Source organism: Felis catus, chromosome A1 (assembly GCF_018350175.1).
Source record: "Felis catus isolate Fca126 chromosome A1, F.catus_Fca126_mat1.0, whole genome shotgun sequence".
Lineage (NCBI taxonomy): Eukaryota > Metazoa > Chordata > Mammalia > Carnivora > Felidae > Felis > Felis catus.
Genome location: NC_058368.1, coordinates 226,356,422 through 226,368,752, shown reverse-complemented (window position 1 = coordinate 226,368,752; position 12,331 = coordinate 226,356,422). Strand labels below are relative to the sequence as shown.

Below are 12,331 nucleotides of genomic sequence, written 5' to 3'. Positions count from 1 at the left end.
CTAATTACTCTATAAAATGAGTGGAATTATTTCCAGTTTACAAAAGAAGAGGCTTATGGCTTGTGAAGCTCTAGGCTGCTTGCCTTAGACGATGCAGGTTGTACGTCGTAGAGCAGAGACAGGAACCCAGGGCCATCTGTATTCAATGTTCTTTTTGACCTTAACAGCGTTCCCTTAACTTAAGACACTGACGAATGCTGTCATGACTTTTGCTGCGATCTCCTTACCACCTGTACTACCATGCATTTAACATCATTAAAAGTAAACTTCAGTTATTGCCTAAAAGCCACATACTTGAAAGGCCAGCATCACTTGTGATAAATAGATGATAATTTCTAATAAAAATAAATTATGATGAGCAATAAAAAATTAAAATATGATTAAATTAATGTCATTGACTACTGATGCCTGTCAAAGAGTTTGCATCTGAGACCTTCAAACGGAAATTCTCAAAAGAGGCTCAACCATAAGAAGAACATCCCCTTGCCTTTTGCAAAGGATGGCATCTAATAGCAGTGAATTCTCACAGGGATGAAGCATCCTACGTTCCTTTAAAGGATAAGTAGTATAAGGTCATCTCCCTTTGCCATATTATAGATAAGAAAAAGAAAGGTGCTGAGAAGTCATCATTTCAACCTAGGATAAAACCATAAGGCTGATGAATTTAACCCAGGACTCTCACATAGTTTCTGAGGTCACCTGTTATTTCCTCTGGCATTACTTTCCTAAAACATCTTTTGTAGATATTCACGTTGGAGACAAAATCAAACTGCATTTCTAAAGATGCCATTCTCTACATTTCATTGATTACATTTATGTTCTTTAGAACAATGCACTTTAAAAGCTTCCTTAGAAGTATGACTGTTTCCTTTTAGAAAAATTAAAGGTCAAAGACGATCCATACCCAGCATCGTATAGGGTCAAAAACTGGATACACTGGGGAACTGGTGCTCAGCATAAAGACTGAGCCAGGCATTTCACTAGACCATATGCCCTGACAGGAGAGAAGCTTCATCATCCTCATCATGACTGCAAGGATCAGGGGCACCTCGGTGGCTCAGTGGCTTAAGCGTCTCTTGATTTCGGCTCAGGTCGCGTACTTGTGGTTTATGAGTTTGAGCCCCACGTCGGGCTCTGTGCTGACAGCACACAGGCTGCTTGGAATTCTCTCTCTCCCATTGTCTCCGCCTGTCCCCCCACTCGCTCTGTCTCTCTTTCAAAATAAATAAATAAACTTAAAAAAAAAAAGACTGCAAGGATCAATCACTGTAGCCCTATCCTTATGGGACTGGTCCACGTGACTAACAAAGCAGGTTTTTGTTCTTGGACAGAAGTCTTTGTCACAATCTGATCCCGCTGGGGGGGTGCCACCTTCTGGACGACAATCCTGGAAAGAATCTTTGGGTCCTAGAGGTAACTTTCTCCAGGTAAAATGCAAAATTAACCTTGTCTATATAAATTTCCACTTTATACAACCAATACCTTAACTAAGTTCTGGGGTGTGTACATTATGTGAACCACATTAAAAGAAAATATTTTGAAAGAAAACAAGAAGGAAAAAGATCCCTCAGATTGTATTTTTTTTTCACTAGTGAGGTTTTAGAGATCTATTTTTTTAAGCTTGAGTTTAAGCTAAGAAAAGAAACCTTGTTTTTTATGGCAAGCGTTCTTGAGCAGAAAGATAATTTATAATGGAAAGCATCTTGCAGAAAAGTTTTGGTAATCAGAGGGGGAAAATGCAGAGTAGCTTTGTAAATTTTGACTTTGAAAGGCCAGGGTAATGTAAATATGACTTCCTCGCGTGTAAACAGCAGTGGTTTGAAAATAAAAACTTGTGCGAAACAGGCAGCTCTCTAGTTAGAGGAAAACGTGTCTAATAAGCATGAGTGTATGAGATGCCTTGAATATTTTTGATACTGTACTATAATTACTAAAGATGCAAAATTTTTGCATGGACTTTTGAAACCATGAGAAAACAAATTTATTGGGTTTTATTTTTCCCCCAGAATAAGATAGCTATATTTTTAAAAATTTTTTTTTAATATTTTATTTTCTCTTTGAGACAGAGAGAGACAGAGCATGAGCAGGGGAGGGGCAGAGAGAGAGGGAGACACAGAATCCAAAGCAAGCTCCAGGCTCGGAGCTGTCAGGGCAGAGCCCGATGCAGGGCTCGAACTCACGGACCGTGAGATCATGACCTGAGCCGAAGTCAGGCGCCCCAAGATAGCTATATTTTTTGGTAGTCTTTACATATGTAAAGTAACCTAAGTACACTAAATGTATTGTTCCCACATAAATTACATACTTGGAATGTTTTAAATCATTAATGTAATCACCAGTGCTTAAACTTTCTCTTCCTTTAGTCAATAGATGAAAATATGAATAAAAAAGTATAATTATATTTATTTGCCTTAAGATGTCCTTTGTATCAAACAAAGATTGCACCATTTTGAGTAAGTCCAAAAGCTTACCAAAAATATTGTTGAGTTCAAATGTTTTATGCTACTGGGAGATTCTGTAGTCATTGTTTTTACCTTGGACTTCTGAAAACTGTCTTTTGTTCCAGGCTTAGACAAACTGTTCTATCCCTTACCATCCTGGGTTTAGGCTGATTTGAGCACATTCTCAAAAGGGTCATGTTTCTCGCTCCCTAAAGGATGCAAGAAATTGGAGAGGTCAAAATCTTTGCTGTGGAGGTCCTTGAATGGGACTGTGGTACAGAAAGGAGTTGGGCTAGGAATATTTGCTTTAGAATCCAGTCAAATGCAAAACCTCCTCCCTTCCTAGACCCCACTGGGCACTCAAGCACAGTAATAATGTGTGGTAAATGATCCAACGAAAGAATGAATCGTCACTTTCTTTTCTGCCTATAAATCTGTAATCCTAGAATTTGCAGCAGCCCAACCTACTGCATTTTCGTACCCAGCGGCTATCCCTGTGTACTGCTTGCCATCCATTCTCTATATATTCCTGTCGACATCGGTGCTGTGTATTTTTCATTTGATTTCAGTCTTTTGTGTATATCCACCTTCCCAGTATCATTAAGAGACACAGGCCACAAAATACACATCTCGTGACGGAAATACATGCTCATTTCCTTAAATTCTCACATTCTGCTTTCATGACACTTTCATATGTGTGTCTCTGTCTTTCTTACAGAGTCTTACATATTCATCATTGGTAACCTCTTCTCTAATTCTTATATTTGCAGTTAACCAGGGGTGCCTGGGTGGCTCAGTCGCTTAAGCCTCTGACCCTTGATTTTGGCTCAGGTCAGGATCTCATAGTTGGTGAGTTTGAGCCCCACATCAGGCTCTATGCCGACAGTGTGGAGCCTACTTGGGATTTTCTCTCCCTCCCTCTCTCTCTATTCTTCCCCCACTTGTGTCCTCTAAATAAATAAATAAATAAATAAACAAACATTTTTTTTTAAAAAATTGTAATTAACCAGACATGTCTTTTTTGCAGACTTTATACTTTTTTCCTCTTACACCTTTGGCTGTCTGTCCACCCCTCCATGCAACCATCCATCCTACCACAAGGTAACTCATTGAGTCTACCTTGAACAGATTTCATTATCAGTTTATATATTTATTTTTGAAAAAAATTTTCCTCAAAAAATGTCTGCAGGGAAAACTGCAGTGTTGGTAAATTTCAAAAGCCATCTGCTCTGGAGAAGGTTGGGAAGATGGTAGGGTAAGAGGAGCCTATGCTCACCTTGTCCCACAGATACAAATAGGTAACACTCACATCAGTGTAAATGACCCAGGAAATGACCCGAAGACTGGCAGAACAAACTCCATAACTGAAGGTAGAGAAGAGGCCATATTGAACAGAGTAGGAAGCGCAGAGATGCATTTGGAGATGCCGTGGGGAATAAAGGGACTGCAGCCACCCAGTGGGGGAAGGGATCCATGGGTACAGAGCAGGGAGAGAAACAGGCTGTCACACGAGGGAGCCCACATGGGTAAGACAAATCCCCATAACATTTGGCTTTGAAAACAACAGGAGCTGAATTTTATGAGTTTTTACAACCAACAGGACTTAATGCCTAGAATTTTTCAAATCTGTGGGTTCAGTTCTGGGAGAGCCTGGAAGGTGAGAAGAAGCTGAGTCCCCATTCTTAAAGAAACAGCATGACAAACAGCCCACAAAGCTACAAGGCAGAGGCAGCAGTTTGCAGAATGCCTGGAACATACAGGAAGGAGAATAGTTTACTCATTTTGGAGCATGTCCAGGAGGCGCAGGGTTCACTGAGGGACTTCTCCAGAAACAAAGGAGCTGGCAGGTGCCATTTCCCTCCACTGCCCATGCAGCGTAAACACATGGCCACCTGTGAGAACCATCATGGCTCTGAAATTCACTACCCTACTTGTTCACACCAAACCCCACCATGCTTCCTTGGAGCCACCCTTTCCAGTCTTAACTTGCCTCAGTCCTGGAACCGTGGGCCCCCTCTCCCAGAAGACTGGCGTGAACTTTGCCAACACTGCATCTCCCAACTGGCATGATTTGCAGAGCCTGAGTCCCAGCAGTGGCAGCAGCAGGTCTCCTTTCACTAGCTGACTGACATACATCTTCCTAAAACTGTGTGCCCCACCCTGGGCAGGGACCCAACCCTATCTACAGCAGGAAAAGAGAGCATTTGCAGACTACTGGAACAAAGGAAAAAGCAGCCAGGATACAACAGCAGGGCACCCACAGCACACGTAGGAAGCACCCTGAAACACCAGGTTCTGGTGAACAGAGAACATTGCATTGCAGGGCACTGAAGGATCTCTTCTTCAGAAGACCACTACTCCCAGCAGGAGATGTAGCTGACTGTCCTAACACAGAGGAACAGACACAGAGAGTTAGACAAAATCAAGAGACAGAGGAGGATGTCCCAAATAAAAGAACAGGGCAAAACCACAACAAGAGACCTAAGTGAAACAGAGATAAGTAATATGCCTGATAGAGAAGTTAAAGTAATGATTATAAAGATAGTCACTGGACTTGAGAAAAGAGTGGAGGACATCAGTGAGTTCCTTAATAAAGAGATAAGAAAGAACCAATCAGAGATGAAGAACACTATAATGAAATGAAAAATATACTTGATGGAATAAATAGCAGGCCAGAAGAAGAGGAATGAATTAGCGATCTGGAAAACAGAGTAATGGAAAGTAATCAAACTGAGCAAGTGAGAGAAAAAATATATCTACAAAATGAAAATAGATGTAGGGAACTCAGTGAATCCCATCAAGCGTAACATACACATTATAAGACAAAAGAAGACAAAAAAGAGAAAAGGGGGCAGAAAATTTATTTGAAGAAATAATAGCTGAAAACTTCTTTAACCTGGGAAAGGAAACAGATATCCAGATCCAGGAGCACAGAAATCCCCTAACAAAATCAACTCAAGGATGTCCACCTTAAGACATAGATAATTAAAATGGCAAAAATTATTGATAGAGAATTTTAAAAGCAGGAAGAGAAAAGAAGATGGTTACATACAAGGGAAACTCCATAAGGCTATCAATGGATTTTTCATGAGAAACTTTGCAAGCCAGAAGGGAGTAGCATGACATATAGAAAGTGCTAAAAAGAAAAAAAAAAGTCTGCAGCTGAGAATACTGTATCCAGCAAGGCTGTCATTCAGAACAGAAGGAAAGATAACATTTCTCAGAGAAACAAAAGCTAAAGGAGTTCATGACCGCTAAACCACCTCTAAAAAAAAAGAAGGAAAGAAAGAAGAAAGAAAGAAAGAAAGAAAGAAAGAAAGAAAGAAAGAAAGAAAGAAAAAAGGGTAAAGGAGACTCTCTGAATGAAAAGGAAAGACCATAAGTAAGAGTTATAAAAGTGGGACACACAAAAGCAGTAAAACAAAGTATATCTGTAAAGATCAGTCAAGAGATTCCCAAAATAAAACAATGTTAAATATAACACCATATACCTAAAATGTTGGGGGTGAGTAAAGAATGGGTTCAAACCTGAGTGACCATCAACTTAATACGGACTGCTATAGGCAGAAGATGTTATAGACAAACCTAATGCTAACCACAAATCAAAAATCAGTAATAGATATGCAAAAAAGAAAGATAAAGGAATCCAAGCACATCACTATAGAAAGCTAGCAAGCCATGAAAGAGAGCAAGAGAAGAACCAGTGAACTACAAGAACAACCACAAACAAGTACCAAAATGGCAATAAATACATATCTATCGAAAATTGCTTTGAATGTAAGCGGACTAAATGCTCCCGTCAAAAGACATAGGGTGTCAGAATGGATTTAAAAAAAACAAGAGCCATCTATATGCTGCCAACAAGAGACTCATTTCACGCCTAAAGACACATGCAGATTGAGAGTGAGGGGATGGGGAAATGTTTATCACGGCAAATCAATGTGAAGAGAAAGAGGGAGTATCAATACTTATATGAGACAAAATAGACTTTATTTTTTTTAATGTTTTATTTATTTTTGAGACAGAGAGAGACAAAGCATGAACGGGGGAGGGTCAGAGAGAGAGGGAGACACAGAATCTGAAGCAGGCTCCAGGCTCTGAGCTGTCAGCACAGAGCCCGTCGCGGGGCTCGAACTCACGGGCCGCGAGATCATGACCTGAGCCGAAGTCGGACGCTTAACTGACTGAGACACCGAGGCGCCCCAATGGGACAAAATATAGACTTTAAACAAAGGCTGTGACAAGAGACAAAGAAGGGCACTGTAATAATAAAGGAGGTAATACAACAAAGAGATATAACAATGACTTTGATAAGGGCACTAATCCCATTTGTGAGGGTTCTACTCTCGGGACCCGATCACTTCCCAAAGGCCCCACCTCCTCATGCCATCACCTCGGTGGTTAGGATTTTGACATATGAACTTGAGAGGGCTACCAACATTTAGACCATAGCATGACTCATTATTCTTTATTATTTATTTAATTCTCAAGTGTTATTTATTCAATGATGACAAATTATATCCTTTCAAAAAGTCTCTGAGGGTTCTCGATCTGAGTAAGTAGGAAATAACCAGAGAATGCTGTTGTACATTCTGGCAAAAGAGACACCCAGCTGCCCTGGTGGAAATCCCCCGGACCCCCTCCACTTGTCTCCTCATGTGGGTAAGCGATCATGAATTACTCCTACCCTGCTGTGGAGCTCTAGAAAAGGCAGGACGGAGAGCTAGTGCCTGCTCCTGAGTCCCCTCCAGGGCAGGATGTTCCTCACAGACATGCGAGGCTGCCCTCCATTTCTGAGTGTGAATTCTGGAACGCTCGGGTATGGTTGTTGGCAAAGAAAATCCTGAACGCGTCACCAAAGGCACAGCCGTGCTGGCCAGTCTGGATGCATTCCCATTCTCTCCCTCAGTGCAGGGGGTGGGGGGTGTGAACCGAAGAAAAGTGAATTGGCGAAAGATGCAGGTTTAGGAAGCTGCCCCGACCCCCACTATGAGTATGTCCATCCCGCAGGGGGCCCAACTCACGATGTGCAGGTCTCCGCAGAGTACTGCTTCCCTTTCAAGGTGAATAGAATGTAGGCAGGTAGGAGAGAGATGTCAGAGCCCTCGTAGCCGCTAAACGTCAGAGCTGAAAGCCTGAGACTGACCTCCCCTCCTGGCCCTAAATAAGCTGTTCACCTGCCTACGGAAAATGCTGGCTTTGGAGGCAATTCTCCGAGTTCACCTAATGACGAAGGTTAGTACCACAGTAGCTTGGATGGCAGTTTGGAAATCCCTAATTGGTTTCCATGCAAACTTTTCCTTACGGATTTACTGTTTATTTTACCTGATTACAAAAGAGAGAGGTACACACTTCCTTTCTTATGAATGATTTAAAATGCAGTATGTATACCACCTAGGAGACAGAAGCACATGCCAAGCTAGAAACCGTTGTTTTCTGAACATCTAAGTATTTCCTCTCAATTCAGAACATTCATATGCAGCTACTGTGTACCATAAACCATGTCAGGTGCTTCCAGGACACAAGTAAGAAAAGGAGTCAGTCATTGTCTCAAAGGAGCTTTTAGTGTAATGAAGGCATATCTGTCATCTGCTGCCACAGTAATGCTGTGTAACAAGTCGCCCCAAGCTCAGTGGGTTAGCTTACACATCTCTGGTTCACCTGGGCATCGGCTGCCCCCAGCTGGGTTTGGTTGAGCGTGGCTCTAAGCTGCAGGTTTCAGCCAGTTCTGTCCTCTCCATGGTCCTCTCCCCACCCTAAGGTCGGTGGACTAGCCAGGCATGTTCACATCTCCTCATATTCACTGGCCAAAGCAAGTCACGTGGCCAAGTCCAGCATCACTGGATGGAGCAAATATACTGCATCTAGAAGGAACGGCAGAGTCACCTGGCAAAAATGTGTGGCTGTAGAGAGAGGTGCAACATTGAGAAAAATAATACAGTCAGGCACATCAGGGAAAGATAAACTCACAACTGCCTAATAACCAAGGATGGAGATGTGAATAGGAAGGGGATTAATTATTTCTCAAAGACATTAGGAAAATATTTTTAGAGGAGGTAGCATTTGTTCTTAGTATTGCAAGAGGCAGACAAGGGGAGAGGAAGTAGGCAGTCATTCGGAGATGCTCCACGAGCAAAGTCATGGGCACGTGTAGGACATTTTCAGTGTCAGGTTATAAAGAAATAAATTGAAAGAACACATAATAGCAGTAGAAAAAGGATACCAGTAGGAAAACTACAGACAGACCCTCAGTGGAGATTCCCGTGTCAGAAGTTCCCGTGTCCTCTGTTATTATTGGAAGTTCTTTGAAAAAAAAAACAGGTGTTTGAAAATTCCCAAGTATGAAATGTGGAAAAGCACACAAGAACAGAATTTTTGTTTAAGTCTTTGGAACTGGAATTAGAGCTAGAAATACCTTAGAATTCATCTAGCCCATATCATTTATTCTACAGAATAAGAAACTCATGCTTTGGGGATGAATATACTCTGCGTGTGTGTGTGTGTGTGTGTGTGTGTGTGTGCGCGCGCGTGTGTGTGTGGGATCGCGCGTGCGTGTGTGAAATATATAGACATTAGAGAGACAGAATAAATGTCATCCTAAATACATCTGTCCAGCTATGTATGTAAACTGTATGATAAATAAATATATTTATATAGAAACTAAATTATTTCATATAGATATAGCTATCAAGGTGGGGATATGAAATGAGCAGGCTTCTTGAATTGGTATTCTAAAGAACTCTTCATCCCTCAAAAGCTTAAAAGCCACTTTTATCCTCATTAAGTGGTCTTTTCTGGTGTCGGGGAGCAATACGAATCACATCATTGGACTGCCGAAGACAGTTGTGAATAAGGAAACACATATATTGCCACAGGTAGTCAAGGCCTGGAAATACCATCTGAAATGGCCGGTCTAATGGAGGAAGTGGGTGGATCCTCAGACCCCTGGCAGAGTTTGGGGTGCCATTATCAAAAGATGGGGGCCTGGACACTAGGGGACGGGCCAGAGCGAAGACAGCAGTGTTCTCTGTATCTCTTTCTCTTCGGAAACTCGTTCCCGCGTCTGTAAACGGAACATCATTATCCGCCTGACCAAAATGTGATTAGAAAAGGGAAAAGAGTTTGTGTTCATAATATGTGAGGTTTCTTCCCAGAATAGAAATAATGAACCTTTGAAGGTGTGCCCTTGAGATAACCGCCAGGACCGTAGATCAGAAGTCAGCCAGCCGTGGCCCTCGGGACGAGCCCGGCTGGTCTGTTTGGATAGAACAAGTGTCATTGAAGCGGCCACCGCCGTTTGTTTACGGACGGTTTGTGGCGGCCTTGGCACCACGGTGGCGCGGCTGACTGATGGCAGCAGAGACAGCTCCCGTGTGGCCTGCAGTGCCCATACCTGGTCCTTCCCGGAAACGGTTGCCCGCCCCTCCTGGAGGTGATGGAGGATTAGCCTTTGTCTGGAATGGGTGAAACGTGCACGCGCTGCTGCTTCCGGTGATGGATGCAGCCGGGGGGAAGGATGCCCAGGAAGGGTTACCGGTGGAATGCGTGTGACGGCGGCGTCGGCCTCCTTCCCGGGGCTCCGCGGCCGCCACCCTTAACCCTTTGCTCTCTGTCCTTTGCCAGACTCCGACCTGAGCATGCGCACCCTGAGCACGCCCAGCCCGGCCCTGATATGTCCACCGACCCTGCCCGGATTTCAGAATGGAAGGGGCTCGTCCACCTCCTCGTCGTCCATCACCGGGGAGACGGTGGCCATGGTCCACTCCCCGCCCCCGACCCGCCTCACCCACCCGCTCATCCGGCTCGCCTCCCGACCCCAGAAGGAGCAGGCCAGCATCGAGCGCCTCCCGGACCAGTCCATGGTGCAGATCTTCTCCTTCCTGCCCACCAACCAGCTGTGCCGCTGCGCGCGCGTGTGCCGCCGCTGGTACAACCTGGCCTGGGACCCGCGGCTCTGGAGGACTATCCGCCTGACGGGCGAGACCATCAACGTGGACCGCGCCCTCAAGGTGCTGACCCGCAGACTCTGCCAGGACACACCCAACGTCTGTCTCATGCTGGAAACCGTAACTGTCAGTGGCTGCAGGCGGCTCACGGACCGAGGGCTTTACACGATCGCCCAGTGCTGCCCGGAACTGCGGCGCCTGGAGGTCTCGGGCTGTTACAACATCTCCAACGAGGCGGTCTTCGACGTGGTGTCCCTGTGCCCCAACCTGGAGCACCTGGATGTGTCAGGTAAACGGCAGCTGACCTCCCGTCGGCGGGGCCCTCCGGTGCACCGTCCCCAAGCGGGAGAGGGACACCCCTGCCTGGAGGAGGTCCCCTCCCTGATAGCCAGTAGGGAGGGAGGGTGGGCAGCAGGGAGGCTGAGTCTTCCGGAGAAACTGTCTCTATGTAATCAGGACCCCAGGAGGCCAGAGGTCTCCCTTTCATCAAACAATGCCAACTTCTTCTTCTTTTTTTTTTTTTAAAGTTTTTAATGTTTATTTATTTGAGAGAGAGGAGAGAGGAGAGCGTGAGCAGGGGAGGGTCAGAGAGAGGGAGACACAGAATCTGATGCAGGCTCCAGGCTCCGAGCTGTCAGCACGGAGCCCGACGCGGGGCTCGAACCCACGAACTACGAGATCATGAACTGAGCTAAAAGTCGGACGCTTCACCGACTGAGCCACCCAGGCACCCCAGACAATGCCAACTCCTTAAAGGCACTAGTGTCACCGTTTTGTCTGGCCGTTAAGTTAGTCTGACTTTTAAATAACGCCCTTCCTCCCCATGGCTGTCACTTAATGTCAGAGCAACCACAGAAATGGGAACCAAGTAACTAACTCTGACACAGGCAGTTTAGACACCACCCTGAGCCAGAAAGCTGTGTCTGAGCTGACTCTGTGCTCTGGGCTGTGCTCAGAATTGCCTGCCATCTTGCAGACACTGGGGAAAATCCATCCTGTCCAAGTGTCTCCTTATATTTCACCTCCACTCTCCTCACCCTTGGGTTGATTTTGTATATATGTATTTTTTAAGCAGCATTCTCAGTTACGTAGTGCAAGAATCAGGCCCATCGAGGGAAGCCTTTAGATCTTTTTAAAATTAAAGGAAATCCGGGGCGCCTGGGTGGCGCAGTCGGTTAAGCGTCCGACTTCAGCCAGGTCACGATCTCGCGGTCCGTGTGTTCGAGCCCCGCGTCAGGCTCTGGGCTGATGGCTCAGAGGCTGGAGCCTGTTTCCGATTCTGTGTCTCCCTCTCTCTCTGCCCCTCCCCCGTTCATGCTCTGTCTCTCTCTGTCCCAAAAATAAATAAACGTTGAAAAAAAAATTTTTAAAAAAATTAAAGGAAATCCCAGCATGGTTGCTTTCCTCGAAAACCTCTCTCCGGCAGGAAGAATTAAAACCCAGACTCACACTTTGGTGCCAGACGAGGATCCAGCTGGACTGACAGCCTTTCTTTATCTCCTTCACTGCCCAGTCAAAAGGCCAACATTGGAGAGGCTGAAATGTGTAAGATGCATCAGGGAGTTAAAGAAACGAACAGCCTGAGCCACCACCTCGGGGATGGTTGGGGAGGGGTCAAGCAGTAAAAACCACAGTGACAGGCAAATAAACAGGACTTGGGATTTACAAGCATCTGAGGGAAATGAGACCCTCCAACAAAACCTGAAGGAAAAGTCCACTCTCTGAGCTTGCTCTCTCTTTCAAAGGCCGACATCTGAAAATATTTCAGATGACAGTCAATTATGTTTCGCAGATTCTTTCCCTTGCTGGGAAGCAACTCGTTTCTCCCCTCCTTCAGCTGGCTTCAGGACAAAACCATAGTAACCGTACGTTCGGTTAGTCATGAGCAGCTGCGGGCATAAAGAGGCAGGAAACAAAGAGGTTTTCTTACACTTTTCCTCCAAG

At 44.8% G+C, this 12,331-nt stretch overlaps 1 protein-coding gene and 1 long non-coding RNA gene across 3 annotated transcripts in view; one reads left to right on the top strand and one right to left on the bottom strand.

Annotated features, from left to right (window-relative positions):
* FBXL7 (F-box and leucine rich repeat protein 7) overlaps nt 1-12,331 on the top strand; it is a 397,323-nt gene that overhangs the window by 374,335 nt on the left and 10,657 nt on the right. For both annotated transcript variants that reach the window (XM_006928101.5, XM_019812685.2), the window contains one exon: nt 10,065-10,676. In XM_006928101.5, coding sequence (XP_006928163.1) covers nt 10,065-10,676 — 612 coding nt within the window. The remainder of the gene's footprint in view (nt 1-10,064; nt 10,677-12,331) is intronic.
* On the bottom strand, nt 7,987-10,068 carry LOC109492206. The gene is made up of 2 exons (XR_002146025.3): nt 9,835-10,068; nt 7,987-8,344 (listed from the first exon to the last, which is right to left on the bottom strand). It is a non-coding gene; the product is annotated as an uncharacterized LOC109492206 (long non-coding RNA).